This window comes from Ursus maritimus, unplaced genomic scaffold, assembly GCF_017311325.1.
Source record: "Ursus maritimus isolate PB19 unplaced genomic scaffold, ASM1731132v1 scaffold_2, whole genome shotgun sequence".
Classification (NCBI taxonomy): Eukaryota; Metazoa; Chordata; class Mammalia; order Carnivora; family Ursidae; genus Ursus; species Ursus maritimus.
The window spans coordinates 72,907,512-72,927,919 of NW_024424452.1; the positions used below are offsets into that span (position 1 = coordinate 72,907,512).

General features: G+C 40.9%; 1 protein-coding gene across 1 annotated transcript in view; it reads left to right on the forward strand.

The window, feature by feature from the left end:
- Positions 1-7,283: 7,283 nt before the first annotated feature.
- Positions 7,284-20,408, forward strand: part of TIPRL (TOR signaling pathway regulator) — a 30,914-nt gene continuing 17,789 nt past the window's right edge. The window contains exons 1-3 of the mRNA XM_008695752.2: positions 7,284-7,519; positions 12,834-13,013; positions 13,714-13,813. Of these exons, the coding sequence (XP_008693974.2) occupies positions 7,416-7,519; positions 12,834-13,013; positions 13,714-13,813 (384 nt within the window). The 5' untranslated portion in view covers positions 7,284-7,415. The remainder of the gene's footprint in view (positions 7,520-12,833; positions 13,014-13,713; positions 13,814-20,408) is intronic.

The following is a 20,408-nucleotide window of genomic DNA, read 5'->3' on the forward strand; positions in this document are numbered from 1 at the left end:
AGTTAGCATACGGTTGTTCCCTGAGTAAATCTGTGCATTCTCTGCAGTTTTAGCGCTTAGCCTTTCTGTGGCCTGAATTAAAGCACACACATACAAAAATATACCTTTTCTAGACTCTATTCTATAAAAACACTTTTGAGAGTATAATATGTCTTCTTGAGGAATTATCCAGTATCTTCTCACAATCTTTTAAGATAACATTTGAATCAAGGTCTTTTGTGTGTTTACATTCTCCTGAGTCCCCAAATGACTGTTCATTTATACCAAAGCAACACCAATTCTCTATGAAATGGACCAGTTACTCCAACAGTTAACATGAGTAATTGTCACAAAGATACAGTGCCCCTGATTCCCTTTATAAATTATTCTAAAATAATGTGATTTGCTGTCATTCCTTCAGCTTGTTTGCCACTGTCCCATGCCACACACTTAAATCTACACTCACGATGGGTCCCTGCATCATACATATTACACAACAAAGCACAACAGTATTTGTGTGATGAAAACTCTAATGCCAAAATTAGCATCACAGACAAAAAAAAAATTAATACCAACAATGCTCCTGATTCCCCACATCCTCTCCACTCTCAGCCACTAGAGTGACCTGAGAGCCTCAACAGACGTAGGGACCACTATGTGGCTGGCCACACAGTGGCTCGTGCTTCCTGGAGCCCAGCAGTTCTCCCAGCAGGTGAGAATTCACATCAGTCCTCCCCCTAAATTCACAGAAATGCCCCAGAAGCCTAAGTAGGAGTGTTAATTCTCAAAAACTGGATTTCTCATAAGCCAACTGGGTGTCTATTGGGTTGTCCCTGGCTGTGAGAGACCTAGCGGACTGATCTTATAAGCAGAAACTCCCGTTTCACGTATTTGATGACTCTACAAAGTTCCCATTTTGACTTTTGAAATAACCTAGTGCTCACCTTTAATCCATGCTCTTGTGGGTCCCCAGACCTTGCCAAGGTGTTGCTTAGACATCTGTTTTTGGTCACAGAAAACTGTTAAGTAGGTAGAGGTTAAATTCTATAATTTCTCTTTCAGTTTCTTTTTTCCTATCCCATTCTGTCCCCACTGGGACTTGCCTAAACTCACAGTACCACACACTTCCAAACCCTTCTGTCCCTCCCCTAATCAGCCCAAAGCTCACTGTTACAGACTTTGGGGGCAGGGCATGCAGTGTGTATCCATCTCTGAGAACCATTGGCTCCAAAGTCGAGCGGTTTGTACCAACATGGCCCCGTTTATCACGCTGACTGGGCTATGCTGGACACCTGACTCACGCTGAGCCAGTCAGATTCTCTCTTCTGGAAATTTAGAATATGAACCCAGAGACAGCTATCAAGATATCTACCAGGAAGCTCTGGGGCCCACATACAAAGAGAAGCCGAGTGAGCTGGTCTGCAAAGAGAGGAGAAGGAAGTAGATGCATAGACAAGAGCAAAGGGAAAGAGAGAGAGTGGGAGACAAGAGAGAGACTGAGTAGGGCTAACCAGACCCCCAGGCTTTCCAACTCCTCATTCCTCTCTTGCGAGGCCCGGTTGTTCACGTTCGAGGCATATTCCATGAGGTAACCCCAGATTCTTAAACACATAGAATAGAGTACTTTCCTAAAGCTAGTTTGAAGAGGGATTCTGTTCCTTGCAACCAAGAGTAACTTGACTAAGAGGCTCCCTTAGGGAATGTGTTTCTGTGTTTAGTACTCGCTTCATCAATAAGCTGAGGGGTACTGAGGCCTCCTGTAGCACTTAAGGAGACACTCCTAGGCCCCAGGCTAACCCTCTGTGAACTGCTCTCTCTGCTGCTGGGCTCCACCAGCCATCTCACACATCTGTGGTGTCTCTCCACTTTTCATAAGAACTTTTCTTCTCCTCCCCTACTTCAGGATGGAACAAAGGGTCCCAATTGCCACCTCCTCTGTTTTGTTTTCATATAAGCACAATTCCTTTTGAGGGTTTTTGAAAAAATTCAGTTTAGATAGCTAGTAAAAACGGGGAGCCAGAAAATGGATTTTTTTTTTAAGTGCAGGAGGAAAATAACATACGAAGTGAAATGGTGGTTGGAATGAAAGGGTTCCAAGACACTTATGGTGTTTGAGAGGAGGGTACTAATAGAAATGAATAGGCCTTTTTAAGTATGCATGTTGAAAATGTCAGGGAAACCATTAAACAGGAACAGAATACATAACTTAAATCCTTGGCTTAGCTCGTTGTAAGCAAGAAAGCTAGCAAGTTTCTATGGTCACCTAATATAAGTATCTCTGGCCTCTTAGAGCTACTAAGCTAAAAGAACACAAAATGAGCCCCAGAGATGGCCCTGCAGGTGGCTGACTTTCAGCATGGGTTTAATTTGCAGGCTTGCAGTTTTCTTATGTGACTTTAAAACATTTAGACCAAGAGTGAGGCATTTACAGTTGAGGCAGTGAGATTTGGGAAAACTTTAAGTACCCTGATCCCACAATCTCCAGCCCCCTTCCTCTCTCTAAGATGGTCCTGATTTGCTTCAGGGCTCTAGGATGACCTCATCCGAGACAGACATCTTGTGAGAGTTCTCCCTGTGCCTAACACCTACCACTTCTCATTGCTTCTGGTTCTTAACTATTTTCACTGTCAGTGCATCCAGAGGACAAGACGCAAAATCAAATCCAGAACTTGAAAACAGCAAACAAATTGCAGTATTTTGCTAATTTATGTTGGCAAAATTCCAGAAAGCAAGTGTGGGAATTTTCTTTAAAGACTTTATTTATTTGAGAAAGAGAAAGCATGGGGGGGTGGCAAAGTGAGGAGGGAGGAGCAGTAGAGGGAGAGGAAGAAGCAGACTCCCTTCTGGGTGCATAGGGCTCAATCCCAGGACCCTGAGATCATGATCTGAGCCAAAGGCAGACAGTTAACCGACTGAGCCACCCAGGGGCCCCAAGTGTGGGAATTTTTATTTCCACGCTGAGGATGCTGGTCCATCAAAAGAGGAATGTAATTTTAGAGTGGCCTGAATGCATTGATATGTGGATTCGATGTACTGGTGTGAACAGCTGGGACTTGTTTGTAGTAGGCTCACACTGAAACCTGATCTCGACCATGACCCTTGATGCCAGAAGTAGAGATATAGATTATCTTTGCCTTAATGTAGAAGTAATGCAAAGACATAGGGAGATAAGAATGTTGGAATGATTCTCTCATGTAACCTGCTCATCCACCTCTTAATTATGTCCCTGGAGAGGACTAGAGTACCTGCCCTTTACCAAGAAATACACTGATGACAAAGGTACACCACCATCCTTGAAAGGTTTCATTGGCTGATTTCTGCGATGCAGGAATAGAGATGGGAGACGTTCCATTAGAATAGACTCCATGATTTCCATGGGCATGTAGACATCATGGGTATGATGTCCAAGGTGCAAAAGCCAAATAGGAGTACTTAATTGACCAGAGACAATGTGAGCGTGATAACTATAATAGGCAGCAAAGAGAGAGTGAGCATCAGAATGGGTTGACCCACAGAGATCTTGGGCAGGAGTAACTGATGGTGAGTCCCTAGGCTAGAAAAAGATGAACAGTACATTAGAGTTCTACTTGATCTGTGCTACCAACACAACCCTGAGTATAGTAAAAACCACAAAAACGAAAACAAAACTTGGATTGTATCACCACGAAAGCCAGAGTCCCTCCCTAATTCCCAGATCCGAGTCAGTGCACAGATCCTGAACCCCTTGAATGAAGGGAAAGCTGGGTAGCCTTGTGGATGTGCAGTTTGGCCAAATTCTTTGCAGTTTTTTTTTTTTTAAGTAAGCTCTATGCCCAGCGTGGAGTCCAATGCAGGGCTTGAACTCATAACCCCAAGATCAAGACCTGAGCTGAGATGGAGAGTCAGATGCTTAGCCAATTAAGCCACCCAGGCTCCCCTCTTTGCAGTTTTAAGATCAATCTTTCTGTATGCTGTTCTGTAGTGCAGAAAGGAATCGCTCTGAGATAAAAGAGACAGTTAAACCAAATTACAACTGATGCAGTATACAGATTTGAACAATATTGATTTTCTTTGATGACCATGACCATTCTTTCAGAAATGCCCCCACGCTGCACAGATTCTAGCAGTCAGTGCCTATGTGCATGGTATAGAATTTCACATGTGGGGGTACAAAGGGAGTCAGACTTTGTTGCCGCAGGTTCTTCCTCAGAGAATTATTCTCTCTTTTTATATGATCATGTCTTTCCTCTTGGTGGTCCCTGTCTTTCAACAGGTCAGTTGACAGGTATCCTGATTATGGTGTTGCGACCTCCAGGCCACAGATTGGATGTTTCTCCCCTTACATTCAGGCAGTCACCTAGCCCTCTCTCATATCTGTCCTCTTCTCTCTCACCCTCTACTACTGCCTTCAACTAGGGCTAATGGTCCACAAAGTCATTTGATCACTTGCCATTAATATCTGTAAAAAATCAAGCATGCATCCCAATATTTGTTTGCAAATAAAATGCGTATGACTATGTGATACAGTATGTACATTAGGAAACACGCACAAAGCCAGAACTAGAAAAGATGAAATAAATTTAAATAGAAGTACTAATATTTTCTTCTTTTGCTCCAGCGCATTTTGCACCATGATGATAGGGATATGTATCTCACTTTGAAGACACAAGTTTAGGGACGCCTGGGTGGCTCAGTTGGTTAAGCATCTGCCTTCGGGTCAGGTTATGATCCCAGAGTCCTGGGATCAAGTCCCGCAGCATCAGGCTCCTTGCTCAGGGGGGAGCCTGCTTCTCCGTCTCCGTCGCCTGCCCCTCCCCCCCTGCTTGTGCTCACTCTCTCTCTCTCTCTGACAAACAAATAAATAAAACTTTAAAAAAAAAAAAAAGAAGACACAAGTTTAGGCCATCATACTCTCTCACCATCATGCAGTGGCCCCTAATCACTCATTGGGAAAAGTCCCAAGTTTGTTAGCATGGCATCATCAAGTCTTCCTTGTTTTGCCCCATGCCTACATTCCATCTCCTAGACACTCCCAGTAATGGGCTCTTCTGATCACGCATCTATACCAGTCTGCTCTCTATCCCCAAACACACACAAACACATACACGCATACAACCATTTCCACCTAAGTTGCTTAATGTTCTGCACAGAATTTAACCCTGTCTGAAATCATAAATTTTGTGTTTCCTTGCTTTTTGCCCATCTTCACTACAGTGTGAGCTCCAAGATGAAAGGGGTCTTGCCTGTTTTATTCCCTGCTGTGTTCTTATACCTAAAGCAGATTCCGGTGCCACAGTGGGTGCCCCCCAAAACCCATGTAATGAGCAAATAAGCAAATTTCTGTAATAACCAGTTGGTTGTTTTCAGAACTGAATTTTAAAAAAAATTTTTAAACATTTATGTATTTATTTGTCAGAGAGAGCGAGAGAGCACACAAGCAGGGGGAGTGGCAGGCAGAGGGAGAAGCAGGCTCCCCGCTGAGCAGAGGACTCGATTCCAGGACCCTGAGATCATGACCTGAGCCGAAGGCAGATGCTTAACCAACCGAGCCACTCAGGCGTCCCTCAGAACTGAATCCTGACAAACTTGTACAGTGGATGGTTTGTTTGGGTGGCTCAAACATCCTTTGCCCAATCTGTTGAAAAATCAAGTCCCAGGTGTTACTCCTTCCCAAGAACCAGCTTAATAAAGCAGATAGTTGTTGCATGATAGTACTTGAATGGGCACAGACAAAACCCACTTAATGCCTAAATATCTTTCTTTCTTTCTAATGTGTGAGTGCTTTAAGTTGTACATTTAAAGATTTGTTTCTCAGAGAATTTTAGTCTTAAAGTTTCTAATAACGTGAGGAATTGGAGGCCATTGAGATAAGGGGCTTAATTGTTAGATTTTAAATTTAAATAAAATATCCTTCTAATAGGAAGTCTTCATCCTAGCCTGCTTAGGAAAAGATGGGAAGGGGAGAAATGTTTTGAAAGGGTAGGTGGGAAAGCACTAATTCAGGTCTGGATAGTGTGGTCTGGCACTTCTCTATCAAGGCCAGCTCATAGAAAATGATATAATAAAATCATTTAGACTAAATTGTAAATGACTGATTAAGCAAATCAGTGGCCCATTGCCCTAGTTGAAGCAATTGAAATTTTAGATGAAACTGGACAGATGGATAGATAACATACATTTTGAGGGGAAAGGGGTCCTGCCTTGTATCACTGAAATCATGTCTCAGAATTCCATCGTCAATCTCCATTTCAAGATAGGGCGAGAGTGCTGTTTTGTTATAAAAACAAATGCTTGGCAAATAGCAGGTGCTCACATTTTGATACTCATTTGGGTGAATAAGTGGACCCTGAAGTTGACTTAAATCAACATGTTGGCTCAGAGGGAGAAGTAAATACAGGTCCAGGGTTCAGGAAAAGCCTTTTGAAGATGTGTCCGTTCAAGGCAAATCATTCCTTGGCTAGGGCGAGGCAGCGGGCTGGAGAATCTATATTTTCCAAAGGTGCCAGGTTAAGTCTGAAAAAGGATACGTCTGAATATACTTAATAGTTTAAGAGACAGAACAGCAAGGATAAGGGCTTAGAAGTAGGGCTGAGTGCACATGGGTAGAGCTGAGAGCGACTGTCTGAAAATGAGGCCAGAAAGACAGATTTGGGAGCTGTCCTAACATCAAGCCATCTCGTTTTGAGGCAACTGAAGCCAAAATCCTTAGAGGTTTGCCCAAGGACGCCCAAAACGGCACTGCAAAAATGGAATTAATACCAGTTTCTCCAATGTTGCTTCCACTATACCAGGGATCTAGAGCAGGAAAGTCTTGAACTGTCCGAAGTCTGAATTTTTGATAGGAGTTTATCTTAGTCAACAGTAGTTAGATGTCCGCTTTTGAATCATGTAACACTAGGTACTGGACCTCCTAAATGCTAAAGGACTTCTGTTTTTTGGTCTCAACAGAAAAATACAGGACATTTCCTCTGAACACTGATTCGCCAACATGCGAGATAATGACAGTGCTTTGCGAGGTCTGTAAAGATCTTGCCAAATTCGCCTTCTCCGGCGTTCTGTAAAATACTATCAGATGACGTCATCCAAAGAGTCCAGCGGGAGGGGCGGTGCGTCCCTGACCACACCCCCTGCAGCCGAAGACCCGCCCCTCAGCAGTTTCTCCCCTTTTCTGTTTTCCGGTGCATCGTGACGTACGACGTGGGTCACGCAACATTAGCAACTGGTCCCGGAAGCAAAAGTCCAAGGGGCGGTGAAGGCGAAAGGAGGGCCCGCGTCCAGGTCGGCCAGCAGGGGGCGGGGCGGGGAGGAGCTGGGCATGGTAACGGCTCGGAAGCCGAGGGGGCTGGGCCGGACGGAGGCGGAGGAACCGGTGTCCGCCGTGCCGCTGCCGCTGCCGCTGCCGCTGCCGCCGCTGCTCCAGCCTGTTCCGTGAGGCCCGCACCGGCGCCGCCTCGGCCATGATGATCCACGGCTTCCAGAGCAGCCACCAGGACTTCTCCTTCGGGCCCTGGAAGCTGACGGCGTCCAAGACCCACATCATGAAGTCAGCGGATGTGGAGAAGTGAGGCTCCGGGACTCGGGGCGCGGGCCGGGGAGCTGGGCCTGGGCGGGAGGCAGGGCGAGCTGCGCGCAGCCCCAACCCTCGCCGGGGCGGAGGCTCCGTCGGTGAGGACGGGACCCTTGAACCACATTGGGGGAGAATCCCTTGGCCACCTCCTGTCCTTCGGTGGGGTTTCGCCCGGCGTTGCGTTCGTGCAACTGTCACTCCGCGCGGGTTTGAGCAGAGCATGACTGGGCTGGTGGACTTCGCCCTCGCCCTAGGTCTCTACCTGCCCCAGCCCGAGACGCCTTTAGACCGTTTCTTTCTGCGTGGCTGTGACCCGTTTTCTTGGGGGTTGATAGCGGGGATGATACGTGCGCTTGGTTTTTAGCACGTCAGGTGCTGTGCCAGGCACTTGAAATATAGGAGATGAGAGAGCCTCTGCTTCCAGGAATTCAGTCTTATGAGAGAGACAGGCCATTATAATACCGTGTGAATATCTGATAGAGGTGTATACGCGGGGTTATTTGAGATCGTTGCGAGGGACAAGGCGTCCGGGAAATTCGGATGCCAGGGTGAATCTTGTTAAAGTCGGTTGGATGGGGTGGGCATGGGCGCATGTGTAAAGCCAGGAGGCCAGGCATGGTGCGAGCTGTGGGGCGTTTGTGATGCCTGAGCTGAATCTGGACAGAGTTTGGGGGTGTCAGGGGACACGTGTAAAGCCGGGAGGCCAGAGGGAGTGCGAGCCTGGGTTTGTTTGAAGAACCATTTCTGTGTGATTGCAGCGTGATGTGCCAGAGGGGGACAAGTGGGAAATGGGAGGTAGGCCCCAGGGGGTGGAGATACTGAGAGAATTTGTATGACAGGCTAAGGACTTTGTATTTGGTGTGACTACCACCGGTGTAATTTTGTACAAAGGAGTGATATTGTCAGATGTACACTCTGAAAGATTTCTCTGAAGGTGATGTGGAGGATTCATTGGAGGCCTACAGGACTGGGTAAGGAGACCAGTTAGAAGGGGAGTACCTGGATTTAATGGCTAATTGACAGGAGGAGGGAGGAAGAAGGAAACTATACTGATGACAAGATTTCTGGCTTGGGCTATTGCATGGGAAGGTTCGTCATTGAACAAGGTGAGAAACAGGAGGAGGGACAGATTGGGGCAGTTGTTGGCTAGAGGAACAGTTTAGATTGTTGAAATGTGAGTTGGGGGGGTCTTAAGTGGAGATGCAGTAAGCATTTATCTTGGAACTCAAAAAACAGGACCGTTCCTTGGGTTTACGTTTGGGAATCATCAGCTTCTGGTTGATACCTGGAGCCTTGGGAGTAAACTAAGATCTTGTAGAAGTTATCCAGAAGAAAAGGAAAGGGTTATGGGATGATACCCTAGGGCGCGCTGGTATTGTAAGATTTAGGCAGAGGGAAGTGACCAGGGAAGAGACTCTTGAAGGGATGATTAGCAGTGTAAATTAGTGACTAATGATTTTACATATATAACTGGAATATTTTGTAGGACCACCAGATTTCTCCAGATATATTGGGGAAAATGCAGAGAATCACATTTTATATTATTTCGTATGCATTATTCAGTCAAGTAGTTAAAATTTATTTAGTTGGATGTTTTTTATGAAATATTTATTCCAATACACTCAATCTTCATCTTATTAAATCTTTTAAGTATTTAATATTTTCTTGTAAAAATTATGTAGTAATTATGTAATGTAGTAGGAACACTTAACATGAGATCTGTGTTCTTAACAACTTTTCTTTTATTCGAACTTTGTACTTTTTTTCTTGGAAGTATGTGTGTGTATGTATCTATATCTATCTTTATCCATTCATCTTTCAGTGGATACCTAGGTTGCTTTCATATCTCGGCTATTGTAAATAATGCTGTAGTGAACATAGAGCTACATATGTTTTTTTCAAATTAATGTTTTTGTTTGGTCAAATAAATACCCAGAAGTAGAATTGCTGGATTGTATGGTAGTTCTGTTTTTAATTTTGGGGAGAACTTCCTTATTCTTTTCCATAGTGACTGTACCATTTTGCATTCCCATCAACAGTGTAGGAGGGTTCCCTTTTCTCTACATCTTCGCCATTTGTTATTTCTTGTCTTTTTAATAATAGCCATTCTCACAGGTGTGAAGTGATACCTCATTGTGGTTTTGATTTGCATTTCCCTGATGATCAGTAATGTTGAACATCTTTTCATGTGTCTCTATGTCTTCTTTGGAGAAATGTCTATTCAGCTGCTCTGCTCATTTCTAATTAGATTGTTTTTTTATATTGAGTTGTGTGAGTTCTTTATGTATTTTGGATATTAATCCCTCATCGGTTATATCATTTGCAAATATCTTCTCCTGTTCAGTAGATTGCCTTTTCATTTTATTGATGGTTTCCTTCACTCTGCAAAAGCTTTTTAGTTTTATGTCGTCCCATTTATTTATTTTTGGTTTTGTTGCCTTTGCTTGAGGAGACAGATCCACATTATATTGCAAGACTGATGTCAGGGAGCTTATTGCCTAATGTTTTCTTCTAGGAGTTTTATAGTTTCTGGTCTTACATTTAGATCTTTAATCTATTTTGAATTTATTTTTGTGTACAGTGTAAGAAAGTGGGTCAGTTTCCTTTTTTTGCATGTGATTTTCCAGTTTCCCCAGCACCATTTATTGAAGAGACTGTTTTTTTTTTCTCATTGTATATTCTTGCCTCCTTTGTTGAAGATTAATGACCGTATAAATGTGGGTTTAAAGATTTGTTTATTTAGTTGAGAGAGGAAAATCACACTCAAGCAGGGGAAGGGGAAGAGGAACAGGGAGAGAAAGAATCCCAAGCAGACTCCCCGCTGATTGCCGAGCCTGATGTGGGGTTCAGTCTCATGACCCTGAGATCATGACCTGAGCCGAAATGAAGAAATGAAGAATCGGAAGCTTAACTGACTGAGCCACCCAGGCGCTCCATAAATGTGGGTGTATTTCTGGACTCTCTATTCTGTTTCTTTGATTATTGTGTATGTTTTTGTGCCAGCACCATACTGTTTGGGTTACTATAGCTTTGTAGAATACTTCTAGCTTTGGTCTTCTTTCTCAAGATTGCTTTGGCTATTCAGCGTCTTTTGTAGTTCCCCTCTTAACAAATTTTTAAGTGTACAATACATTAACTATAGGTACAGTGTTGTACAGCAGATCTCTAGAGCTTATTCATCTTGCTTGACTGAAAATTTATATCTGTCGATTAGTGATTTATTTTTTCCTCCCCTCCCAGCCTCTGGTAACCACCATTCCACTGTTTGATTCTATAAATTCGACTGTTTTATTTTTATTTTTTAAAAGATTTTATTTATTTACTTATTTATTTATTTTATAGAGCGAGACAGTGTGTGTGGGAGTAGGGGAAGGGGCAGAGGCAGAGGGAGAGAGAGAATCTCAAGCAGACTCTGGGCTGAGTGCAGAGCCCAACTTAGGGCTCTATCTCACAGCCCTGAGATCATGACCTGAGCCAAAATCAAGAGTCCGACATTTAACCAACGTAGCCACCCAGACACCCCCAAATTTGACTATTTTAGATGCCTCATATAAGTAGAATCATGTAGTATTTGTCTTTTTGTGACTCACTTATTTTACTTAGCATAATACCCTCAAGTTTCATCCATGTTGTTCCAAATTGCAGACTTTCCTTCCTTTTTTTAGATTGCATTGTATTCCGTTGTATGTATAAACCCTATTTTCTTTATCCATACATTTGTGGATGGACACTTAGGTTGTTTCCACATATTGGCTGTTGTGAGTAGTGTTGCAATGAACATAGGAGTGTAAATTTCTCTAGTGTGTAATATTTTCTGTCTCCTAATAACTACGAATAAATTTTACTTAAATTTGTGATGAAAAATTAACTTTATTAGATATCATACTAAAGATGTGCACCTTAAAACATTAGATCACTGATATGCGCAAAAATACAACAAATGTGATAAATATATGTCCATTTTTTTCCTTACTGTGTATCACAATCATTTTTCCTATTTTATTATATTTTCTCTTTAAACATTTTTGATGATTCTATAATATTTCATTGTATGAATATACTGTAGTATACAGAACCATTTAGTTCTTTATAATTGGACGTTCTGAGTATTTCTTTTTTACTGTTATAAATAAGATGGTTTTGAGTATTGATGTGTATAGCTCCTTTTTGCATTCAGAATTATTCTTTATTACAGATTTCCCAAATTTGGTATTTTGAGTCAGGATGTAAATTTGATTAAATTTTGGTACTTTTTGCTTAATTGGTGCGCCAGGGGATAGAATGTAAATTGACACAGTCCTTCCAGAAATCCATGTAAGCAAAGTGCCTGGTTTCCCTCATCAGTGTTGGTGCTTTTGCCTTCTCATTACCACCTTTTAAAACTTGTGACAAGTTGAGAATTATATTGGAAAGGTTGTTTTCCTACAAGAAACAGGCCCTTTAAGTGCTATCTTTTCTTCATAACTACAATTAATATAATTGTTGTGTAAGAACAAAAAGTCTACCAGAAACATGAAGCTTATGGAAACATGAGACTATGGTACATTAGGTCATCTCCTAGGCAGTCATAGTAGAATTAGAACCCATGTATTTATTCTTTTTTTTTTTTTTTTTTAAGATTTTATTTATTTATGTGACAGAGAGACAGCCAGCGAGAAAGGGAACACAGCAGGGGGAGTGGGAGAGGAAGAAGCAGGCTCACAGCGGAGGAGCCCAATGTAGGACTCGATCCCGGTACGCCGGGATCATGCCCTGAGCTGAAGGCAGACGCTTTAACAACTGTGCTACCCAGGCGCCCCCCCCATGTATTTATTCTTGATAGTGGTGGGCCTTTGGTGATCCAGGAATGAAATAGATGTTTCTAATAAGAATCAGTATTGATTGTTTAATTTGTTCATACAGGGGTTTTTTGCTTATTTGTTTTTAATATATATGCAAGATTTGATTGGTATGTCTGATTAGAAATGAATCTAAAGCAATAGGAAAGAGGGTAATTGTGGTCTTAGGATATGCATAGGTCCTTTGTTGGCTTTATGTAATAATATATTTTTAATATAGTATTATTTTCCCTTACCTAACAATAATAGCTGTGTAGCTGTTCAAAATCCAGAAGTTTTAAAAAAGCAAATTTAAAGAAAGCCTTCTGATCTGCTAAAGTAGCTGTCATAGGAGACTTGCACTAAAGTCCTGTGCTTTCATTGTGGTCCCTTAGAACTTCACTCAGAGCACATTTAAACTTTTGCCTCTATTGCCTACTTTAAAATTATAACCGTTTTGGAATTATTACCTGACTTTTGGTTATGCATAGGTTAGCCGATGAGTTACATATGCCATCTCTCCCTGAAATGATGTTTGGAGACAACGTTTTAAGAATCCAGCATGGCTCTGGCTTTGGGATTGAGTTCAATGCTACAGACGCGTTAAGATGTGTAAACAACTATCAAGGAATGCTTAAAGTAGCCTGTGCTGAAGAGTGGCAGGAAAGCAGGTGAGAATCTGGGCAGTTATGGGTTAAAAGAAAAAGAAGAGTTGAAAGAAATCTTCAGTCATGATATGTGTATTTTATTAGAGTGAAAGGCAAGTATTATTGTTAAACTTGATAGTTGGATCCTTCTAGGATTCATTTTTTCTCATCCATAAAATGGAGATTGGTTACCCCACCTCGTGAATACTTGTTGAGTTCCGTTGAATTACAGTTGAGCTGAGCTATGTGAGGTTTACATTTTTGAGCTTTCGGTGTTCTTCAGTGAAGAGGCAGTACACTGTGTACTTTATTGTACCCGTTTTCGAAGAAAAATGGTTCGTTGTGATTTGCATTGTAAATGTGAGGAGCCTTGAAATAGAGAAAAATGTATTTGCTTTGATAATCAAATCAGCAATTATTTACTTTGTACGTATTATGTACTAGGTACCTCGGAGGATACAAAGAAGTATAAGCCGGCTTTTTAAACCATGTTCTCAGGCAGAATACAGACTAACTGGAGAGCCTCTATCAGCATATGACAAGTTTAATGACAATAAGTATGCAGAAGAACCAAGAAAGAGCTTGTATTAGTGAATTACGACAAGTATATGTATTTATTAGGTTATTTGTATTATTTGTAGAATATAATTTGGTGTGATATATGAATACAGATGATCTATATTCTGCATTTTTGAATCTGATCCTTCTTATTTTGATATTTGAGGACGGAGGGTGAACACTCCAAAGAAGTTATTAAACCATACGATTGGACCTATACAACAGATTATAAGGGAACATTACTTGGAGAATCACTTAAGTTAAAGGTAAATCTTATTTTTTGCTTTTATGATAAAGTCATTAATTGTCTTGGACGGTCTCCGCATTAGAACTTTCTGATAATGGCTTAATTTTGCTACCACTTTCATCCCACTTAACTCTCTATTGAGGGAAGCTCCAGAACGTAATGCGAAGGGATTTTGCTTATTGATTATAAACAGAAAATAAGAAGGCCACAGTGGAACAATTTGTACTCTCAGCAGTATGTTTAGTAGCAATGGCGAACTGCCTTAATGCTGTCCTTATCACTCTCAAGAAGCATTAAAATGTGTATCTGCCCTTGGTGTGATGAATTAGGCGACTTGGACAGAACCTGCTCGTTAGTAGCTTACGGTTTTACGATGAACAGGCGGGTGGGCAGATGGGACTTCCGGTCAGACAGCTTAGGTTTTTGTCCTGCCTGCACTGTCTGTGAACCTGGTATGACTCTAGGCAAGTTGCTTACTTTGAGCCTCAATTTTATTAGTAAATTGGATAAACAGAAATACTGACCTCAACAGCAGAGTTTTGATATGAGCTAATCTGTGGGAAAGTGCTCAGTAAATGCTAAAGTTCCACATTAATAATGTATCTGTTTAAACCATGCTTAAGAAGAGATGCACTTCATGGTGAATGACGCTGGGAAAGTGGAATTGGTAGGTCTCATATTGGGAACTTAGCTGCATTTTGACATCTTACAATTTGAAATGAAGAAAATTTGGCTTCGGTTGCAAGTCTCTGTCACACTGAATTACAGAGAACAGAATTATTTTAGTGTAAAAGTGATTATTGGAGACTCCTATGTTGGTGCTTAGGCAGAAATGTTAAGGAGATAGAGCTGTGTATGGGCTCCTTGTCTCTGCAGAGATTTTTAGAGTCTTGGGAAGACACAAGTTCATAGCAGGAACTCTGTTCTCTTCATTTTCTGCCACTCCTATATTCCAAGCTTTAACTATTTTCCTCTGCTCCTTCCAAGACAAATACACATTTTTTGAGAGAACTTGTATGCATTCATTCATTCATTCACTCACTCACTCATTCATTCATTCTTGAGCTCTTTCTCTGAGCTAGGTACTGATTCTAGGAGCTGTGGCTATAGCAGAGAAAAGACAAAAATCCGTCCTTTACAATCTAATGGGGAGCAAGGTTATTTCAATCCCTTAATACTTCAAAGATGTGACAAGAGCGTGTTCAGTAGTCTTACTGACACTTTTGCCTGTAATGTAATTTGTTCTAAGCTGGTGTTGACAAATGTCAGTGTGATCACCCCTCACCGGTGGTAATGAGCTCAAGCTTTGGCAGGCCTGGAATCAAATCCCAATACCATCACTTAACTTGGAAAAGCAATTTAATCTTGCTAAACATTGTTTCTTACTTTGGTATACGGATAATAGCAGTTGTAAGGTAATAAGAGTATATATGTGAAACGTTTAGCACAATGTCTGTTCCACAGCAAGATCTCCATAAATGGTAGCTGCTGTTATTATTATGGTGATAATATCATATCCCAAATGTCAGGGAAACTAAGTTAATATTATTGAAATAACAAGACTAAAATATTAGACTAGATATATACCAAGATGTAATCGAAAATATATATTAAGTATTATTGAAATACCAAGACTAGATACGTTGTCTAAATATTTATTTTTGCTTTATGGTCTAAACAGAGTTGATGAATATGTTCCTTTATTGCCTTAAAAAATTGAGTAACCGTTTTCTAGGCAAAATTGTTAGAACTTTGTTGCTTAATCCTCAAAATAACCTTATATCATAGGCATTCTTATCCTCATTTTATGGGTGAAGAAATGGGTTCAAGATCCTAAAGTATGTGTCTCGTAATAACCTAATACCAGTGCTGTAGCTTATTGTTAAGCATGGTTGTTGTTTGTGTAAGATCACTCCATTGGAACATTTTTTGCATTTGACTTTCTTAATACCTAAGGATCTTTTTTTAAAGATTTTATTTATTAATTTGACAGAGAGAGACAGCCAGTGAGAGAGGGAACACAGGCAGGGGGAGTGGGAGAGGAAGAAGCAGGCTCCCAGCGGAGGAGCCTGATGTGGGGCTCGATCTCAGAACGCCAGGATCACGCCCTGAGCCGAAGGCAGACGCTTAACGACTGCGCCACCCAGGCGCCCCAATACCTAAGGATTTTTTTTTTTTTTAAAAGATTTTATTTATTTATTCGACAGAGATAGAGATAGCCAGCGAGAGAGGGAACACAAGCAGGGGGAGTGGGAGAGGAAGAAGCAGGCCCATAGCGGAAGAGCCTGATGTGGGGCTCCATCCCGGATCGCCGGGATCACGCCCTGAGCCGAAGGCAGACGCTCAACCGCTGTGCCACCCAGGCGCCCCAAAGGATTTTTTGCCCTAGAATATTACTTGGGATTTTAAATTATTTGATTCTTCCACCCTTTCTGAAAACAAAAGCCCTGGTGTGTATAGGAAGTATATGCCTGTGGAGGAGAATGTATTTTATATAAATGGTAAGAATGTCAGAGAATGAGGCATTAGAATGAAGCCTTTCCTTTTGCTCTTAAATTCTTGCCTTTTAATTGCTGGGGCTGCTGGGGTGTGTGGGTGTGTGCGTGTGTGTGGGCGTGTGTGTGCGCATGTGTGTGTGTGTGTGTGTAGTGTTTTCTCACTCTTTTTGGGTGGTTTTACCTATTACTCCGTGAGCTGTAGCATAGTATAAGAGAAGAGAGCCAGTCATAGAGTCGTACTGGCTGGATTCAAATCCAGCCTTGCTACTTATTAGCTGGGTCACCCTCAGAACATCTCCAAGATTATGGTGTAAGAATGTTATGACATGAGATGCCTAATATGTACCTGGCAACATGTGGTCATTTTCTTCATTCTTGTTAAATAAATAAATTGACTTTGCAGGAGGGTAAAAGGGGAAGACTGCCTCTCCTAGTTGTATTGCCTTTTAGGAATAAAACGTGTATAATGTCCATGCATTTAAAAAAGTATTTTTAAAAAAGATGTATTTATTTATTTAAGAGCAAGCGAGAGAAAGAGAGAGCGTGAGCCAGAGGAGGGGGAGAGGGAGAGGGAGAGAGAATCCTCAAGCACACTCCTCGCTGAGTCTGGAGCCTGACACAGGACCCTGAGATCGTGACCTGAGCTGAAACCAAGAGTCAGATGCTTAATGGACTGAGCCACCCAGGCGCCCCTAAAGAAAGCACTCTTTTTTAAAGCATGTTGGAACATTTACCAACTTATTCAGTGTGATTTAATATTTTGAGCTTTTTTTTCTCTTTCTCTTTTTTTTTTTTTACTGTGGTAAAAAAACATGTAACAAAACTTACCATCTTAACAATTTCTATGTATTTTAAGTTAGTGTTAAGTATTCTCATGTTATGCAACCGATTTCCAGAACCTTTTCATCTTGAAAAACTGAAACTGTACCTGTTAAACAATAACTCTCCATTTCCTCCTCCCCCAGCCCCATGGCAGCCACCATTCTATTTTCTGTTTCTATGAAGTTGACCACTCGAGATACTTCAGATAAGTGGAATCATACAATTTTCGTCTTTCCGTGACTGGCTTATTTCACTTAGCATAGTTCCTCAAGGTTCATCAATGTAGCACATGTCAGACTTTCCATCCTTAAAGGCTGAATAATACTTCTGTATATGTATATGCCATATTTTGTTTACCTACTCATTTGTGAGCATTTGGGTTGCTTGTCCTTGGCTATTGTGAATAGTGCTGTTATGAACAGAGGTGTGCAAATATCTCTTTGAGATTCTGCTTTTAGTTTTTTGGATATATACCCAGAAGTAGAATTGCTAGATCACACGGCAATTCTATTTTTAATCTTTTGAAGAACCTATATACTGCTTTCTACAGTGGCTGCCCCATTTTACATTCCCATCAGCAATGCGTGAGGGGTTTTAATTTGCATTTCGCTAATGATTAGTGATGTTGAGCATCTTTTCGTATGCTTATTGGCCATTTATATATCATCTTCAGTATCTTCAGCTTTTCGAAGTACATTTTTAGGGAGAAATGCACAGACTTTGTTAAGTCTAAAGGCGAAAGGAACTGCCATAAGTATTGTACCCTAGTTGATAAAGTTGTTTTTCACAGAGGTACGGGTTAACAGTTCTAATAGTGTTTCAGTTTTGCAAGATGAAGACGTTCTAGAAATCTGTTTGACAACAATGTGAATATAGTTAACGCTATTGAATTGTATGCTTAAAACTGGTTAAGATGGTAGATTTCATGTTACATATTTTTGGCTGCAAGTAAAAGAAGAAGTTAAACATAGAGTTACCATATAACACAGCAATTCTACTCCCTCGGTATACACTCAAGAGAGTTGAAAAACCTGTAACCATGCAAAAACCTGTACCCAGCTGTTCATGGCAGCATTATTAATAATAGCTAAAATGTGGAAAACAGACAAATAATCATCAGATATAAGCAGAACTTATGGGTAAGCAGAACTGGTGTATCTAGGCAGTGGGATATTATTTAGCCTTGAAAAAGGAGTGAAGCGCTGATACATGCTGCAACATGGACGGGCCTCGGAAACATGCTAAGTGAAAGAAGTCAGACACAAAGCACACATGTGTGATTCCAGAATGATTTGCAAAAGAGGCAAATCTATAGAAACAGAAATTAGAGTAGTGGTTTCCAGGGGCTAGGGGAGGAGGGGATGGAGAGTTGCTGCTGATAGGTATGGGGGTTTCTCTTTGAGGTGATGGCAATGTTCTGGAGTTAGTTAGCAGTGAGGACTGCACAATCTTTGAAAATACTAAAAACCACTCAATTGTACACTTTCAAAGGGTGAGTTGTATAGTACGGACGTTATATCCTCATTTAAAAAAAAAGAAAAAATCACCATATAACAGTAATTTCACTATATGTTACTAATGGTATGTACTATAGGAAAAAAAAGAAAAAAGTTTTCTTATATATATTATATGTATATATATGAAAATAAATATATAATGTGTGTGTATATACACACACACACTACTTTCAGTAATTTTTAAAGAGGAAAATTTTTAAAAGGAAATTTGGCATAGGGCTCTTAGCATTTACCATTAACTTTATATGATAAATTAAAAAATATTTGTATGTCAAGTAAGTGTCATAAACCTCCATCTGACGTGTGGAAAGTCTTATTTGAAAGATGTGAATGGGACTTACTCTTCTTGTAAGGTATTAAGAATGTTTGTAGCATTCCATATGTTTCTTAAGCCTTTTAAAGGTTGTGAAATAACTCCGAAAACATGAAGGTACAATTTAGTGAATTGTGAAATGTAGCCACCCAGGAAAAGAAATAAGACGTTGCGAGCACCCTCCAGCAGGACCCTTCCTGATCATACTTCTTTTTAAAAAATATTTTCTAATATAATTTGAAATTCTCGACCTTAGCTTTTAGTTCCTTAAAACTAATGTGCATTGTTATTTTACAGCTTGGGCCTCGTTTTCAAAATCTGGAGTCCCTAGGGTCTTTTATTGTCTTGTTATTTCTGTTGGTTCTGGTTTATGGCGTCTAGGCTCCTAATATGTCTCCTTATTTTGTTGAAATCCCAGGATGATGATATTTTTCTCCGGAGAGGATTTTTGTTATTTCTGACAGGCACCTGAGGGCGTTCATAGTCAAGGACACAGTTCTCCAAACGTTTGTAAAGACAGCGAATGTTTTAGGCTTTGAGGGTTGTAGAGTTTACGTTGCAGCTGCTCACCTGTGCTGTTGTAGTTGAAAGCAGCCATAGACAATAGGTAAATGAATAGTCATGGCTTTGTTTCAGTAACATTTTACTTAGGGACATGGAAATTTGAGTTTCATATAGTGAAATATATATGAATCCATATATATATTCATATAATGAATTTGAATTTCGTGTGTCCTGAGGTATTCTTTTTTTTTGAACTTACCTGCTTTTTCCAATCATTTAAAAAATGTAAAAATGATTCTTAGCTCACAGTTCATTCAAAAATAGGCGATAGGCCACATTTGGCCACATCTGGCCTACAGGCCTTAGTTTGCTAACCTCTGGTTTGGGACCAGTGTTTGAGGTTTCTAGGCCTGTAATGTAAAAAGTTGTGAAACCAGTGTAGCGCTCGTCGCAAAATTGGGAGGGGCTCAGGGAATTGTCAAAGGTCCCTGTCCTTAGTGAGCACTGAACAGTGATGGAGCCAAAGATTAGCAGAGCCCAGCCTCTCACCTGGATCAGCCGTTCCAGTTGCCTCCCGGCCCCAGCCAGGCTCACTTGCACTTTTTCTGGGCTCCAGTCTTTCAGGTCTCAGTCCACTAATTCTTCTGCATCTTGACCATTTGATGTTTTTAAGTTTTTGTTTTTTTCCATCCAGCTTTTAAGTTGTCTTCAGCAAGAGGGTTTGTCTGGGTTACTTATTCTGACAGTACTAGAGGCCAGAAGCGTTTGATCTGTTTTCATTTGAGCTGTTGGTTTTGGGTTTTTTTTTCCTCCTTTCTTTTCAGATACCTGAGTTTAGGGAGGACACAAATAGAGTTGAGGAAGAGAAAAGAGAAAGAGAAAATATGTTTTAAACATGTTTGTCCTTGCAAATGAAGAAGAAAGTATAGATAGATATAATGAATATCCCTAACCCATGTT